Genomic DNA, 18,546 nt, shown 5'->3' on the forward strand with positions numbered 1-18,546 from the left:
GAGTACTCACTCCACAAGTTCTGAAAACTAGCCAAAGCTCCTTCCCTTTTAGAAACATCTTGAACTGGAATTCCCATGTGGGATAATTCTTTCCTGTAAACTTAACACAAAAGGCTTCAACATAATTCGTTCCCGTCATAGTTTTCACTACAAAGAAATCTTGCAAACAAAACAAATTGATGTTGCCGTAGAAAAAAAATACACCGCCTGTGTATCGAGAGGGCAAACGTTGACAAAGTGTTGTCAACCCACGACCAACTGCTAGAAAACCCACACCGTTGAAGGCTTAGGAAGACCGAAAACCGAGGATTCAAAGACAAACCCCACGAGGTAGGCTCCGATACCATGTTAATTTAGAAGACTAAATTGCTGAATAGTTTGGGATTCCTTGCATTATATAGTCAAGATTATTTACAATATGTACCGTATATGCAACTTGCATATCTATCTAAATATGGAAAATATAACCACATTCCTAAAGTACAATTATATACATAGATATGGCAATTGCTGTCAAGGCCATAATATCTGCTAATCTCAATCTCAATGACATATATGGTAATGCAAATATGGAAATTTCTGAATCTCCGCAAATCTCCAGCCACAATATTTGGCAACCTCATTGACACTAACACCAAGAGATCGATTGTTAAGTGGTGCCCTTAATTCTTTTGTCACCTGAATTTGAGTCCTACAGTACAGTGTGTCTGTGTATGTATGGATTTGTTTGGTGTTTATAGAAACAAGAAGCAAAATGAATAAGGAGGTGGCCTGTACAAATTAATCTGATCATATGAACGAATAAGCTCAGCTTGGCTTGGGATAGGATGGTATCTTAATCAAGTAGTATTGGAAGAACTGATTAGTTTCAGAACTTAGATAAAAATACTGCAGTAAGTTATTTGTTTTTTTTTTAAAAAAAAGTAAGCTGAGGTTAAGGCAGACCCCAACCTGATATTATTGCAAAAAGTTAAACCTTACAAACCTCCATAAGAGTTAGATCATTGAAAGGAGGAACACAAGGACACTATATCGACAGACTTCAAGCCTAACATACATAAGATAACATACTAGTCATCCTACAATCGAACCTAAGAAAATAAAAATAATAGTCTTACTTCCTAGTCATGATTTCTTTAACAATCTTAGGATGATCTTTTCTAAGATGAGTCTGTGTTTTCTCATAATATTAAATAAGTTATTTATTGGTCTTCTCCAAGATGAAAAAAGTTATCAGTGTTAAACTGTTAATTACAGGCTTATATTGTGTAAAATGTTTTTGCATGTGTAAATTGTTATACACGTTCTTATACATTAACAGATCATATCTAGTTACCAAAAAAAACAAACAGATCATATCTGTAACCAAGGCCATACCTTCCGAAGTTTCTAATATATATATGTAACTGTTTTCCCTTTGTATGCTTAATACTTGGCTAGAACCCCTGTTGGAGCCGTGTGTCGTCCTAGACATTTGTTGAGCATGACATCTCCGTAAGTTATTATAATGGATATACTCTAAGAACTACTACATGTGTGGTGGACATCTCTGCATTTTTACTGGTAATTTTTCGTTTGTTTTGCAGTTTTTTCTCATTTGCTAATAGAACAATCGTATGACGTCCAATAAATTGGCATACCTTTGAAGTAAGTTCTACTTGGTAGAATGTTCGGTCGTTGTCTCTGCCAATTAATCAGGATTTGCCAAGCAATGTGGATGGGAAATGGCTGGTGAAGCAATCATTAAAATAGGACGATTGTAAGATCACTCTAAGCTGACATAGTATTGGTAGTCTATGTAGCTGCTTGACATCAGTAGTCCATGTAGAATGTACTACCAGCTGCCCAGCTGACAATGGGTTTTGGATAAACATTTCCCACCATACAGCACCAATATCTCACCAAGATGCAATAGATTACTATTTGCATATATGTTATAAAGTATGGCATCTCTTTTGACTTTCTTGTGCAGTCTAACAGTCTTCCTTGCCACAGCACGTCAAGCCATTACACAGATGTTGATGAACTACCCATCTGAAATCCTTCACTTACTCATTTCACTTGCCCAGAAGGGTCAAACCAAACACAACCCCTGCAGTGTAACACCTTTACAAATTACAAGTTTCATCCACGTCTTTGTTTTCACTAAAAAAAGGAAAAGTGTCGTTTGAAAGACGTTATAACAGGTCAAATCTTTGCCATAGTACGTAACAAGTAGCAACTTACTTGTTTCATCAATTTGTAGAACTTGAGGAATATGTCCACGCATTCTGGGATTTGGGTTCTGGCACTGGTGTATTTTACCAGCTCGACCTTCCTTACTAGCTCAGCTGATGATATTTCTGGAGCCTCTTTCATCTTCGGAGATTCTTTAGTTGATGCAGGAAACAATAACTATCTATCAACCTTATCGAAGGCAAATATCAAACCAAATGGTATCGACTTTAAGGCTTCTGGAGGAAATCCTACGGGACGCTATACTAATGGGAGGACCATTGGAGATATTGTAGGTATAAGCTGCTCTCTTTTACTATCGGAGGACCATTTGAGATATGTGATTTTATAATATATACATATGATGCCCACGGATAATACTGGTTTTATTCTCTTATGTTCATATGACGACAGGGGAAGAATTGGGACAAGCCAACTATGCTCTGCCATTTTTGGCCCCAAATACTACTGGAAAAGCTATACTGAATGGAGTAAATTATGCATCAGGGGGAGGAGGCATAATGAATCAAACTGGAAAAATATTTGTAAGTGTCTCACATCTGTTTATGTTACTACACATTTAACTACGTTTAAGGATGTAATATGCTGGGTACACGGTTAGGACAACGCGTAAACCAACTTTCTGTCTATCCCTAGCTCAGTCACTAGGACATCACATTAATTAGTACCACGATTCGTACTGGACTTTCGAAGTGCCTAACATAATCGTTCGTAAGTACACATTACATTAGTAAAATGAAAATATTGACTGACGGGAAAGGAAGGACTTTCTTAGTGATGGATTAACCATTCTTTGTTTCTCTTTCCTGTAACTTGAAATGTGTGACTTTTGTGGTTGTCGATGTAAGTAACAGTGAGATACATTGACAAAATTGCAGGTTAATAGGCTTTCGATGGATATCCAGATCGATTATTTCAACATCACCAGAAATCAAATGAATCAGTTACTGGGTGCATCGAAAGCAAGAGAATTTGTGACGAAAAAAGCCATATTCTCAGTCACTGTTGGTGCAAATGATTTCCTTAACAATTATCTTCTTCCACTTCTTTCAGTTGGTGAGAGAATATCTGAGAGTCCAGACGCTTTCGTAAACACCCTGATCATCAATCTACGACGTCAACTAACTGTATGTATCCTAAATAACTAAGATAAAAGCGATATTTCACCTCAAATAGTATACTTTTTTTCGAAGAAATAACACTGTTTACATTACAGAGACTTTACAACCTAGACGCTCGAAAATTCGTTCTAGGGAATGTGGGGCCAATTGGCTGCATTCCATATCAAAAAACAATCAATAACGTTGAGCAAAGTCAGTGTGTGGAACTCCCAAACAAGCTAGCGGTTCAGTACAATGGCCGATTGAAGGATCTCCTTACAGAGTTAAATGAAAACCTCCCCGGTGCTAAGTTTGTCCTAGCCAACGTATACGATCTAGTGTCAGAACTCATAGGAAATTATGAAAAGTTTGGTAAGTACTACATGTTTCTTTATGTAAAGGCCATGTCTAGTACTAAAATAAAAGATTGAAGCAAAATCTTTAACGGACTTGGTGGTGTGGCTACATACATAAACACTTAGCATGAGAGCGCGTGACAACCACGCCCTTTCTCGTGCTGCAATCTTTTCCTATGCACGAAGACCACGTATTGCGGGTATTAGCAACTTGTGCTTGGTAATTAGGACTTGATCAGATCTAATTTGTTATGGGCATTTAAAAACAATGCAGGATTCAAGACAGCAAGTAGAGCTTGTTGTGGCAATGGAGGCCAGTTCGCAGGAATCATTCCATGTGGACCAACATCTACTTTGTGCGAAGACCGCTCTAAGCACGTGTTTTGGGATCCATACCATCCAAGTGAGGCTGCAAACCTGATAATTGCGAAACAACTTATAGATGGAAGCACAAAGTACATATCTCCAATCAATCTGAGACAGCTTAGAGATCTCTGAATGTAGTGACATATTTCTTGACGAGTTATGTACGGACTAGGGGCATACAATGTTATGTTATTGTCTTGAAGTTAGTTTTTATGTTTTCCCAAGTGCTTATTATTTGAAGTTTTGGATATTTTCTTAAGAGACTCTACTTGACTAATTGCGGCAATGACACAATATATGGCAAGTCTCGCTCGTCAAAACCTTTAGCTAACAAGCTAAAATACAACAAAAGAAGCAAGAATTAATTTTCGGTAAATGACAGCAAACAAAGAAAAATGCAACTTGAAAAAGAAGGATGAGGACTACTTTCGATAATGTGAACTGAGATTACGGACCAAGGACAAAGCCCAATAATAATTTCACCATAAGTCTATCTTAATTTTTAATTTCGCCATAAGTCTTAAACCGAGCTGACATCATCATTTTTTACTTATAATTTCGGCTCAAGGACACATTTTCCATTTTAATTTCGTCATAAGTCCTATGTAAATTTTAAATTTGCATATGAAAATATAACTTTAAATATATAAATTTAAATTTACATATGCAAATTTACATTTACATATAGTATTTTACATATGAAAATTTCAATTTAAATAGAATTTAAATTTTCCTATGTAAATTTATATTTTCATACGCAAATTTAAATTTACATAGGACTTAAGGCGAAATTAAAATTGAAGTGGACTTGGGGCAAAAATATTTGGGAAAATTGGGCTCTCAGCCCAATTACTTGTAATGTGAAGTGCGTACTAAAGATAATTGTGTGAAAAAAAGAATGGTAGCAGTAGCAGGCATAGATGTGTTGGAGTATGCCATTGTTGGCGACATATGTTGAAATTGCTAATTATGTTCAGTGCTATAAGTTCGATTCTCCGAATGAGAACTTAGAGTATGACATTGTTGATGACATACATGTAGCAATAATGAGTGTTCGGCGGTAAATTTATGAATGAGAAAAGTGGTGTGCTGAAGTATGTCATACGAAGTGACATAACATTGAAGTATGTCATTTATTGTCGACCAAACTTGGGCAGCCAATGTACCCACACTATATAAGGGAACATTGCTTTAGGGTTAGGTTAAGAGAGAGATTTGTGAGTTTCTCAAAAGGGGACTTTGGGGGTTCTATTGAACCAAAGTGAGCGTTTGTAATAGACACACATTTGATTCTATCAAAATTGAACCTTCTCCTTTGTTTGTAGATGTAGGCGCGACTTGCTAAACCACGTAAGTCTTTGTGTCTCCATTGTTTGTTTTGCTTTAGTTTGTATTGGTTGATACTTGATACTTTGTGTTTCATCACCCATTCAAATTAGTCACCGTCGTTTGTTTGGTTTACGCTTCCGTTGCACAATAATAAGATAACCCTAAGTGGGTGTTTGGATCACATTTTTTCTTAAAAATATTTCTCTGAAAAAATATGTATTCTAAAAACAATTTTTGAATAAACATGTTTGGTTGAGATTTTTTTAAAAGCTATTTTTATCAAACCGCCTTATTTCATGAAATTTCGAGAAATCACAATATTTTGTACTAATGCACCCAGGGCAGTACATTTGCCTTGAGCAACAATCCCAACAACAAACAATTTTTTATCTTGAAAAATACCTTTTTTTTAGGGTCCGGCTATTACCAAAGGCTATAAACATGTTTGGCAAAAATGCCCTCACTCCCTAATCATAATTCATAGATCGAACACTTTTTCTTCTCCAAACTTTCTTCCACTTCAAGTTCAATTCTTGAAATTTTTAATCGTTCTTAAATATCCACTCTATATTAAAAGGTACTCGCTATGGGCACAATCCATTTTGTGTTGGGCAGACCAAAAAAATATATATATTTTACAAATTTGTTATTGACAAAAAAAATTGTAATTTGTGTTGGGCACCCCCACCTACATCAAAGGTAACTTGTTGCAACCTCCTATTGCCCTTACCCTAAAAGACCCCACTTCCAAAAAAAAAAAAAAAAAAAATTAACACGGGTTGCAACCTCCACTACACCATATATATATTTTTAAAAATGTTGGCTGAAGTAATGAAATCAATTTTTTGTTTGTATTTTTCATTTAATGTAATTTTGATCAAATTTTGTACGTGTATTTGAAAAACAAACGTTTTAAATATGGATGCTTCAAACAATCTCTTGGTGTCGTTCGAGACCAATATACATGGCATGGCCAGACCGTTTGAAACCTTGCACATTGGAATGGCCTCGTGGTGTCGTTTGAGACCAATATCCACGGCATGGCCAAACCGTTTGCAACCTTGCACATTGGAACGCCCTCGTGGTGTCGTTCGAGACCAATATACACGGCATGGCTAGACCGTTTAAAATCTTCCACATTGGAACGACCTCGTAGTGTCGTTCGAGACCAATATACACGGCATGGCTAGACCGTTTGAAACTCTGACAATTGACTCAGACCATTCTTGTATGCAGCAGTTCTTGGACCGTTTGAAAATGTGAATGTCATAAAAAGATTCAAGTGTATTTCTAATTTATATGCAAACATGCTAAATCCTTAAACGTCTATAACATTCCCAACAAAGCTTGCTTCAGGACAAATAACACAAGTTTTTACAAAATTTCCAAAGTACCAAAATATATGTTGGTTCTTTGGGCATAACCAAGTCTTCAACTTTTTCTTTTGAAGTGATCTTTGTTAGACATTTGTTATTCACATTTTGAGAAAAGACTAGAAGACTTGCTATGTTTTGTTTTATAAATTAAGATGAAAAGTATGATTGTTAATAGTGGTGTCAAATGGGTCGGCCTGGGCTGGCCTGACCCTCAAACAATGAAGCCCTCATACTTTGAGGGTCGGGCCATCCCTATCACACACAATTTTGATGAGAATCGGAAAAACATTATTTGTTCCCGACTCTTGATCCTCGAGGTGTGACGCGACTCTCCACTTCCAAAACCCATAAACAGTTTAAACATGCGGATAATTTAAAAACCAATAAAAATTTCAACTTAAACAAAAGTCCTCTTCATTACAAAATTAACAAATGAAAATGCAAATAATTTTATCTCAACTGAAAATCTATATCACCTCAAAGGAAAACAATGCCTATCTTGAAATGCGACGCTTAACGCAAAACCACAAGCAAAGAACCAATCTTCTTCAACACTAAACTGTCAAGACTTATCAAGCGTGTTCATTTAATGAACACACCCGATAAGCAAACATGCAAAATCGGATTGACATTATAAAAAATGCTGGTGTGAGTAGCTCTAAAATAAAACATATACTTATACATATACATACACAATTCATAAGGCGCTTAGTTCCTTCCCCGGTAGCTTTAACTTTCAACAACTAATACAAAGATCCTTAAGTACAATAATTAAAGGCGGTAGTTCCTCCATCGAGGCCTTTTAACTTCCCACTAACCACACAACAAACCATACGATAATAAAAGGTATTTAGTTCCTCCACGGGCTTTTAGGTTCTAACTAAACTATAATCAGCCAAGCATATACAATCATCTATCTACGATATATCATTAACCAACATATTACCATAATTATATTAATTAAGGCTTTCTTTGCGTGTCCTTAAAATCACGTCAGATCTATGTCTTACCTAGTTTCCCTCGGCTACCACAATCGCTTCCCAATGCCTAACATGTACATCCACATGCCTCCCCTTTCATAATGAACCACTCCGTGCGTAACTACCTCGGCCCGGGATGCGCGACACCGGGTAACCCTCACACGAAAAAGCCATTATGTAAATCGCCACTATTCGCATAAAATATCGCGCGTCTCGTTCTATTTTGCGAACGGAATAATCAAGCCACTATTCGGCTACGCCAGAAGGGTCATTCAGATTCACTGAAACGCCAGAAGGGCCAATCACATTACTTACGCCCCAAAGGCCATTCAGATTCACTGAAACGCCAGAAGGGTCAATCACATTACTTACGCCAGAAGGGCCAAATCACATGAGTTGTGGTAGCTAGGTTCTAGGATTTTCGTTACGTAATTTATTCAAGTGTCATCCATTTATGACTCATAATAATTCTTATTCTATCTCATGCCAGTATACTTAATTGTACTGAAACTCAACATTTCTCATAACCACTTTCATTCTTTCACATGCCAATATATTATTGCACTACGCCACACTCCCGTGGGAAAATATTCACCAATACTATACTACCTCATAGTAGCATCTCACATATATAATAATAGAGTGTTTATATAAATCTATGTCTACAAAACTATTGCATTCAATATATATATCCCACATATTATATAATGTCACAATTGCTTCAAACGTATCGCATACATTTTTATAGCGTTTTAGGAATATTATATCTCCTAAAGTTTCTATCTCGTCACGTGTCAAAATATACACAGCATCGACGTCAAATCTTTCCTAGATACTGACAACCAATTTTATACAAGCTTCCACAGCATTTTAGCATTTGATTTGTCCATACAATTTAATATATAAAACGTAACACAATTAAACGGTCCAATGATCCACAATCAAAGTCCATGAATCTAAGTCCAGATATAATTGAATACTCATAAAAACATATATATCTAAGTCTTATAAAAATTCCCTGCTTGTTACGTGCCAACATATTATATGTTTTACACACTACTCACGTCAAATCTTAATTAGATAATGACAAACAAAGTTATACAATATCGATAATATTTTATTACTACATTTGTCCATAAAATCAAATATGTGAAAATCTGGAAAAAGTCAACATTCCACAGTCAATGGTCAACGGTCAAAGTCAAAGTCAACACGTCAAAGTCAAAGTCAAACTGTCGTTTCCATGTTCGACAGGTTCAGGGTCATAGCCATGGTTCATGGCTAAGGGCAAGGTGCATGGCTCATGGGCTCATGTAATGGTTCGGACCCAACTAGAAATATCTAAAAGGGACAGATCCACTTAAAACCAAAATGACCCAGCCCACAAAATAAAAGAAAACCGGCCCATGATTACAAAAATTAGAACTAGCCCCATAACAACTAATTGGAAATGGCCCAAACCAAAACAAACTAAATCGGGCCCAAAAACCAACTAAGGCCCAAGACAAAATAATAGAACTTTGGCCCAACCCAACTAACTAACTTAGTTCTCGCCCAACCAATAAAACTAAGGAATTAGGCCCAAAGCCCAAGCCCAAACCGGTCATCTCCTTCCTCCAGCAGCCTCCACCACCGGATCGACCACCGTCGACCTCCACTCGACCACCCAATTCAACCAAGCGGTTTTAATCCCTATAAAAACCCTAACAACATTAATAAAAACAAAAACCCCAAATCATTCAATCCCCATACTTCATCAAAACTAGATCTACAATATTTCGATCTCCATTAATGGTTCCTCAAGCTTTAATTAGCAGCTGCCCCCTCACTCTACTACACTCCCCCACTTCAACCAATCATCCATTCACCACACAAACAACCGAAAAACAGTTCAACACCTTTTTACTGGAGTGTTTGGGCGAGCCGCCATTAACAACTTCCAAGGTTCAGCAACCCCCATCCTTCAGTACACGACCCAATCACAGTTAAATCAACACACTTCACCCATCCACCCTGACAGTTTCACCATCGATTTCAATCTCGACAGTTTAACCATCGATCACTCACCCTCCACCAAATCGCGAAGACGCCATTGATGAACCGTGCAAGCTTCACACAACCACCCCCCAAGTTTCAATCCAGGACAACACCCCATCCAAGCTCAACAACCAACTTCAAATACTACACCCCCGACATCAAACAACAAATTCCAAGCCACAGTAAAGAAAAATGAGTTCAAACAGAGAAACAAAGAAAAATTGACGATTTCTATAGATTGGGCTTTCACTGCCCTTAACGGCCATAAAGCTTCGACAGCCAATTTCGAGTTTCGGAGGTAACGATTTATCAATACAACAAGAGGAAAAATTATCGACAGAAAGCATACATAAAAAAATATGTTTAATGGAAGCAAAACTCTGACAGCAGTAAAGCTTCGTCCCGTAGATTTGGTGAAATAGATAAAAAGTAGTTACTCACCTTAATAAAAATCTCCATGAATCCTTATCGTCCGTTTCGTTGCGCTCCCACGCTCGAGCAAACGAGTTTCTATCTCTGCCTCCATTTTTATTATTTTTTTTATTCTCCCAGAATCCTATTCTCCAGAACAATATGATTATATACTTGGATTTGAAACCCAAGCCCAACACAGACTCGGGCCCAGAAACCAGGCCCACGTATCCCAAATCCAATCCAGCGAATTTTAAATAAATAAATAAATAAATTAATAATTACGTATTTTAAATACGGGTGTTACACCTACCCTCATTTACCTCTGTAGGAACCGTTATTTCAGAACTACTATTTCTACAAACCACGAACACCACGCGCAGCGGAATTAATGGGTGTCCACGATTTGTGATTAGAGAACATACCTTTTCAGATCCGGTTTTGATAACTCTGAGAATCCAAGCTTTATGAATCCGAAATCAACCTCTTGATCTTCTGTTGTATTCCTTTAGAATAGATTGGACGTTGTGTGGACAACGATCTACCAACCCTTTTCTTTCTCTCAAGATCATAAACGAATTCAGATCTACTTTTCTTGCCTCTTTTTTTGAACAATGAATAAGTAATTTCGGCCAGAGAGAGATTATTCTATTTATAGGCTACAACAGGGACCATGAGGAAAAATTAGGGTTGGGCCTCCTGACGGGCTTGGGCTTCCCATGTTCGCCTAGAACACACGGCCCAAGTCTGTCAACAAATGGCTTATTCCACTAAAGGTCATTGTTGCACTACCGCTCTAATCCCAAATTACGTGTCAGCGTTTATGGGCTCCATATTATATGCTCGTTGATCTCCCCGTGTTTAAGATATCAAATGTCCGTTGATTAAGTCAAGTTACTGACAACTACATTATATTAATCAACTTCTTTTGTCCTTGAGTAGTACCACTCAACATCATTGTCATGTCGGAATAAATCCACCTGCAGGGTTTACATGACAATCTTTTTGAGCTCCTCAAGAGAACATCATCAACCCGACTTCTTGTGGGACACGGATTCTTTCTATAATCAACAACACACCTTACATACAATGTCATTACCCAATCCATCGAGTTTGTTGATTCACAAATGAATCTCACACATTGATGATTTAAAGCAATGTACAATGCATGTAAGTACCCGTTATTATATCCGGATAGGAGGACAATCATCTATAATAACAGAGGTGTTTGTTCTCTTATATAGTCAGTATAAGGAGAAACAACCTCACTTGGTCCTGTTCAATACACACAAAGTGTACTAGTGTAATCCTATAGTCAAGATAGACTAATACCAGATTATACTACAATCGTACCAATGGTTTGTCCAAATCCATCTAGGTTGTGAACGATTACTTATACTTTATAGGGTACTGATGATATGATCTTCTATGTGTTCACACCATATCATCTACAACATAAAGTATTAGACACATGCATATAACTAATAACATATATAATATGCATAACATTTGTCCATATGATTCTCATTCAAAATATTAAGAATTAGAGTTAATACAAAAGTAATGCTTTTAGTATATAACCCTATCAACCTCGAGGGCCGGGTCGGGTCGGGCCAATGCTTAAATCTCGAAGCCTTTACTCGCCCCTCAACCCTCTCAAGAGGGCTTGAGGGCCAAACGTGAGGACAGGATACTATGTTATACATTTGATTTACAAAATAAATTTAGAAACATTAGTTGAAAATGATAAAATCGAATGCACTTCACAATTAAACCTTCAAACTACTAAAAAAACTTGTTAAAGTTGTATTAATCAATTAAGATCAGTTAAATTTATTTCATAAAACATTATAATGAAATTATAAGGTTGGCAAACTTAATAGATAAACGTTCTTTTAAGTGATTTTTAGCATATTAATACTAAAATGAAATATATTGTAAAAATATTTATTAAAATATATGTAATAAATGTTGAGGGCCTAATGAGGGTCAGGCTTAAGTTTCAAAGTATAGGCCCTTACCCTCCCCTTAAAGGCTTGAGGGCCGGGTAGGCCCAACCCACAAATGTGTGAGGGCCTAATTTTGAGGGCTTTTTTGGCTCATGGGCCCGGTCGGGGCGGGAGGACTAGGGGTTTGAGGGCCATTTTGACACCCCTAATTGTTAATTGTTTTTTTCTTCTTCTTTCGAATTCTTAAAAAGCGAGTCTTCAACTATTAAACATGTATACCAAGTCAGCTTCTCAAATTTAATATCACATAAAATGGAGATAAAAGACCCATTACAACACCTGACACTAATGTATTCCTACTAGCAACCAAAGAAAAGACAGATCATCAGAAAATAATAATAATAATAATAATAAATTTACCTGAAATGAGCGATGAAACTCAAAAACATGAAAGTGAAACTAAACTTAATTCTGGCGTTGCTATCAAAGATTTCTATACTCTCAATTCTATCGAAATAGAGTGGAGTAAAAAAGTTCGTTCCACTCTTAGTTCTTTAGCATTCAAGTTTCCTAGATTGACTAATCTATTCAAGGTCTAATGAGAGCAATGGTGGGAATTATACTACGATGTGAATTAAAACTAGACGTAATATAAATATTATAATTTTATTAAATTTAACTAAACAATAATTGAATTCTAAATTAATAACTAAGAATTGAATAACAACAACTGAAATTAGATCTATCAAGTCTAAATGACAAAATTGAAATGAACAAGAAATAACTATTTTATTTATCTAATCAATGAAGAACTATGATTCAAAGAATTAATCTAAAACAATGTATGAAACTAATTAATTTAACTAATTGAATTCAAAAACTAGATCTACAAGCTATTTTTAATGGCTGCTTTCTATTCTAGATTCTCTAACTATCTCTTTCTTAAGAGCTAAGTCTTGTTTTATGTAAAGGAGGAGACCAGATCCACAATTTTGTGCATGGGCTGAGGTCTCATGTTTTGGGCCGGAAAATTAAGCCCAAAGCCCAATTTCTTCAGTCCACAGAGCTCGTTTCAGCTGGCTTTAATTTTAGCAGATTTTTTGTCCACTTTTGCTCCTCTGATTGGGTCAAGACTTTGACCATTGGAAAGCTCTTTCCGAGCCGGTCGTTTGATGTAAGGTAGGCCCAAATCCAAGGCCTAAGTCCAAAGATATGGTCTTTGGAAGTTCTGCTGACTTGTGTTCTGCTGACTTGTGTACTGTTTCTGCCCGTGTTGACTTTTCAGCTTTTGACCGGGCTTCATAAAGGCTTTGTCTCCTTGAATCTTGGCCTTTATCACAGAACTTCTTAGCAACCAACCCTCTGCTCCTTTATATCGCTAAAGTGGCACATTTCTGCACATAATTGAGTTCTATGCATGAAATACATAAAAGCACGTAATTAGCATTAACTCTTATTTATTACTCGCATAATTGGTCTAAAAGTAGTATTATTAAAGGGGTTAAAACTACAGTTTTGGGCTCTTATCAAACCACCCCAAACGGCATTTTGCTTGTCCTCAAGCAAATATGAGAAATTAGCATAAGTGACTAAAATGGAGTTCTAACTAATCTCGTTTGCCGAGTGCGATTGCATTGACCATATGCAAACAAGGCCTTAAACCACTAGGAATTCCTAGTGGACGAAGTTATAGCCGCGAGAGTTTTCGATGAAGGTACTCACAAACTTCATCTATACTATAACGACTTTTAAATAAAACCATTGTTTCCTTATCTATGTCTCGATTATCTATACATCTCACCAGCAATGAATACTGGAATAATTAAGTCAAAACCTAAGCTAATATATGCATAATAATCTATCATCTACGAATAAACATATTTGCAATGAGTAATACTATGAGATGAACTAGCAAGTCCGTTTCTGAAAACTCGGAATAGCGTCCTTAACAGGGCCGGCTCAAGGGTGGATGTGGCCTTAGGCGACGATCCAAAGTGAGGCCTTTTTTTTCTAAGCTCATTAACAAGTTGACTAAAATGTAATAGCAGAAGAAACCTATGACAATCAAAATGAATATCATACATTATGCATCACATCAGACAATGTCTTATGTACTCAACAAGTGTGATCTCATAACATGGAAATTGTCCAACATAACAAATATTAAAATTGCCCTATATATGATAGAATCTACAATAAAGAATTTCAAAGTACAATTAGAATATCTTAAGAAGGCTGTTCGAGAGCAATGTGATGTCCAACACAAAGAGAATAATATGTAAATAATAGATTCATATCAAAAAAGAAAATTATCAATTTCAAATAAAAGAGTATAAATTGATCATCTTCCAAACACAAAAGTATTAAATACCAGTTTGTGAGATTGTGAAAATGTGATTTTAAGATATCAATGGTTGGGGGTGAAACATAGAAGTAGTGAGAGAGAGAGAGACGTTGAGAATGAGAAATGAGATAGAGATAATTGGTAAATTTGTCTTTAATTAACTTTAGAAGAAGTGGAAAAGACACCATAGAATGTGGAGATTTTGCATTAATTGTGGGATTTTCCATTTTTATTTATTCTTTTTAGTTAAGAGGTCTAACTAAATGAGGACACTCCCATAAAAATTGAGACTACTACACGTTTGTAGCCATCAGATTTGTCATATAGTTTTGAGATGCAAATTATATAGTGGACTATTGGATATTATTTTCTTTAAACCAATTCAATTCCCGAAATTTAGTGCGGTGGGGAGAATTGGAGAAAACAAATAGACCACATTGTACCTTTTTGTGTTTTGTTTGCTTTTTTAAAAAATGGTAATACCAAACATGTAAAAGGAGAAACAAGGAAATTTTGAGGCCTTCCAAATCCGAGGGCCTTAGAAGCGACGCCTAAGTCGCGATCGGTCCTTAAGTAGGTCCTCACATAAATGTCAAGACAAAAACCACTCTGATTTTTCCGCTCAAGTTTCGCTACTCCAGTGTCAGTGGGCACACTTTACCTTACAAACTCAATGACACACAAGGAAGTCGGAGTCGATCAAACATATCTGCCACTTACTATCACACTAACCTATTCATAATTGAGTTAGAGGTCTTTATTAGGTGTTGCGGGGATTAGGAGATGGTTTAAGAAGGAAGAAAATGGATATTCAAAATGAACAAGTCTGAGATAATAGAGTCTTCATATTATGTATGTAACTAGAGAAAACCTTATTCTTTACTTTTGCTTCTACACTTTGTTTCTATATATCCTTAGCCACATATATATATATATATTTTTCTTTTTCTTTGGCTTTTGACTCCTTGATTCTATTTTTGGAGTTCTAACTCTTTATTTTTTTATTTGGATGGAAACTTACTTTTCTCTTCTGAAGCGACTAACAAATTCTTGATTTCAAAAGTTATTCTTTTTTCTATTCTTCATCTCTATTCTCAAACTTATTCAAAGAATTGGGTAGGTTGATTTTTTATTTTGTTTTGTTTTGTAACAGGGTAAAGGATTTGTGGTTTATGAAAGGCTAAAGAAAGGCTCAGAGGGGCAACTAGCGGAAAATAATTCATAGGTTGGAATTTTTGGCTATATCGATCCAAAGATGGCCTAAATTCTCGCTTAGGATATGGTATAGTGATCAAGCAAGTGGACGTGTGATTTCTCTATCCGGATTTTACTTTTCCCTTGTGTCATTTCTCAAATGTTTCACTCATATAAGGCTTTAGGCTATATTCTCACAGGATTTGTAGAATAAGTACTCTAGCCTAGATTTCATAAACTTACTGCCAACAATCATAGATACTCATGTAACATATTTATAGATAGATACAAGGATTATTACCTACATATTAGCCTAAGTTTCTAAAAGCTATTCTAATGCAAAAGCTACGTGAGACTTCTAGATTATTGAGAGCATAGAGAAAGAAAACAATACCAATATTCCTAAGTGTATAGCATATTTTTTATTTATATTTTTTTAAAAAAATTTGAATTTTTTAGCTAGAAAACAAGTGCATATTATACATATCTATATCCTAACAGATGTCTTAATTACACGTGTTTCTATGCCCCCCCCCCCTCCCCCAAACAAGAAGCATGTTTTGTCCTCAAAGTATTTTAAATAAAGAAGGTAGGAAAATACCATTGAAATGCGTGAAATTCTGGAACATCTGCAAAACAAGGTTATAACATACTAATATAGAAAAGAAAACTGACACAACTCTATAAGAGTTCCACCCGTTATGGGGTTAATGAGAAATAGATTGCTTGGGACATAAGCAAACACTAACTGAAATAAAAACTTACCTGCACTCCCATTTAAACATTGTCCTCCTCATTTCCCTCTTCAAAGAGATGAGGTTCTTTCGCATCCTGCCATGCCATGATAACTTGCCAAGCCCGCCGCCCTGTGTCGTCAACTTGTGATAACCTGTCTAGTGTTACTATGTCTGATTAGGTGTAAGGAGCAACCAAATGAGGTTGCACCTGCCATCCCGGCCAAGTCATTACTCGAAATGAGTGAACCACCCAATTAGTGGGTCTCATGACTTCAACCATTTTCCAATCTGTGAACTGGGTACATAATGCGGTGATTAAACACGCATTTTATACACGTTTTGGTTTTCAGTTACTTATTTTCTTAAGTCCGAGGTCCATAGTCCAAAGTCTGAAGTCCAAATACCTAAGTCCAAAGTCAAAAGTCCAACGTCCGTATAGTCGTACGTTTTAGTCAAGTTACCTTACTTACGTGGGTTTGGTAGGATAGGTCGAGTAAGGGATCGTCCAAACCTTAGGGCTCGGATAGGTTCACAACTGGAATTACAACTTTTGGTGAGTAGGATTTTTAGGTTTCTTTTTAGTTGGTTTTAATTAAATTAAGCGGTAATGCAAATAATGTAAATTACTACGGCGATTATATGTAGGTAAACAAAAATATATAAACGAGGGGAGAGTTAGTCATACTCATGCGAGAATCATTTTTCAACGGTTTATATTACCACATCACTACATTTCTAATTCGTCTACCGTTTTTGGAGACGGCGTCGAAAGTATTGATCCCTGGTGCATGCCCACATCTCTAGGTCGCATTTCACTAGCATAAGGAGTTTCAATAATATCTCATCTCGGTATATTATTTCAGCGCACCGATTTCACATCGGTGAACGAATTGGAGAGTCGTCGACACCGTAGAAGTCGTAAGACCGGTCTGGAGCATCGGCGATCCAACTTTGTGATCTCAATCATTTTGGGACCGGATGTCAAATCTAAGCCTAATTCCTAAGTAGTGACTCTAGAATATTAAAGAGTCAATCCGGATTTTACATCTAGCAAAATAACCCCGAGAGGGGGATTAGCTTCATGGTCATAGAAGGAATAATAAAACTTGTTGTATATATTAAGTAAATAAATCGCGGGGCCGGGAATTAAACTAAAAAAAAATGGTATTATTAAGGGTAAAATAACTTTACGATATTTAAGCTCTTTGGAATGGAAATGTGAGAATATAAAATCTTGAAAAAATAAACTAACTAAAGGCGGAAGGTAAAGCATGAATATCTTTGAAGCCGATATCTGAAGGCCACCCCCTCATATATATAGCCGATCTGAGGAAGGCTATCCATGAATGATTTAATTTAGATTTGGCTTTATGCTAATTGAATGGTTGAAACAAAGTTTTGTTTTAACCGATTTAATTTTTGTCTTTTTGCTTTTTTAAGTTTCGTCTTGTAGCTCATTTCAATTCAAAAAACCACGGTTTGAATTTACGCATCTTCTCTCTCTGCCGGGTGGTACCAAATTGAAACCATCCTTTGCCACACCGCCTATATCTTGACTCGTCATGCCTTACGGGCGCCAGAGTGGATCACTTTAACTTAGTGTGTCCGATTCGGCCGGGGCGATTTTGGTGTTTTACGACTTTTTGTCCTTAGCGAGTAGAAGTTCGCCCGATCGTATTTATGGCGAACTTCACTAGCCGTCGGCATCTAGATTTATCGATTTGAGCTTCAAAAGTTTGCTACTTCTTTATATGTGGACCCGTTACGACCTTTGGTTTTGTTCTTTTTGGAAATTTCGCTCTAGTCGGGGCTTTGTTGGGCTTCACAGGGGTTGAGTGGGAAACTTCAAATATTTCGTATTCCGTGCGCCGATGCATGTTTTATCACTATATTTATTTTAATTGCGGAAAACCTGCAAAAAAGTACGAAAATATAATTATTACATGATTATTAAACACATAATCGACCAAAATGCTATGTCTCTTGGGGTTTAATATTACAGTTTGGGTGCTTATCACATCACCCCCAAACAGCATTTTGCTTGTCCTCAAGCAAAAAGAGACATTAAAACGATAAGTGGTCAAAATGTGTTGTCTAAGCTAAATCTCATTTCGCAGAGTCGCGGTTGCATT

At 36.4% G+C, this 18,546-nt stretch overlaps 1 protein-coding gene across 1 annotated transcript; it reads left to right on the plus strand.

Moving 5' to 3' along the window:
• The first annotated feature begins 1,957 nt into the window (after positions 1 to 1,957).
• Positions 1,958 to 4,316, plus strand: LOC147501551 (GDSL esterase/lipase At2g23540-like). Its single transcript, XM_086606603.1, has 5 exons — positions 1,958 to 2,510; positions 2,629 to 2,759; positions 3,114 to 3,362; positions 3,452 to 3,707; positions 3,966 to 4,316. The coding sequence occupies exons 1-5, from the start codon at positions 2,258 to 2,260 to the stop codon at positions 4,187 to 4,189; spliced, it is 1,113 nt and encodes a 370-aa protein (XP_086462729.1). The 5' UTR covers positions 1,958 to 2,257; the 3' UTR covers positions 4,190 to 4,316.
• Positions 4,317 to 18,546: the final 14,230 nt, after the last annotated feature.

Source organism: Coptis chinensis, chromosome 4 (genome assembly GCF_015680905.1).
Source record: "Coptis chinensis isolate HL-2020 chromosome 4, ASM1568090v1, whole genome shotgun sequence".
Classification (NCBI taxonomy): Eukaryota; Viridiplantae; Streptophyta; class Magnoliopsida; order Ranunculales; family Ranunculaceae; genus Coptis; species Coptis chinensis.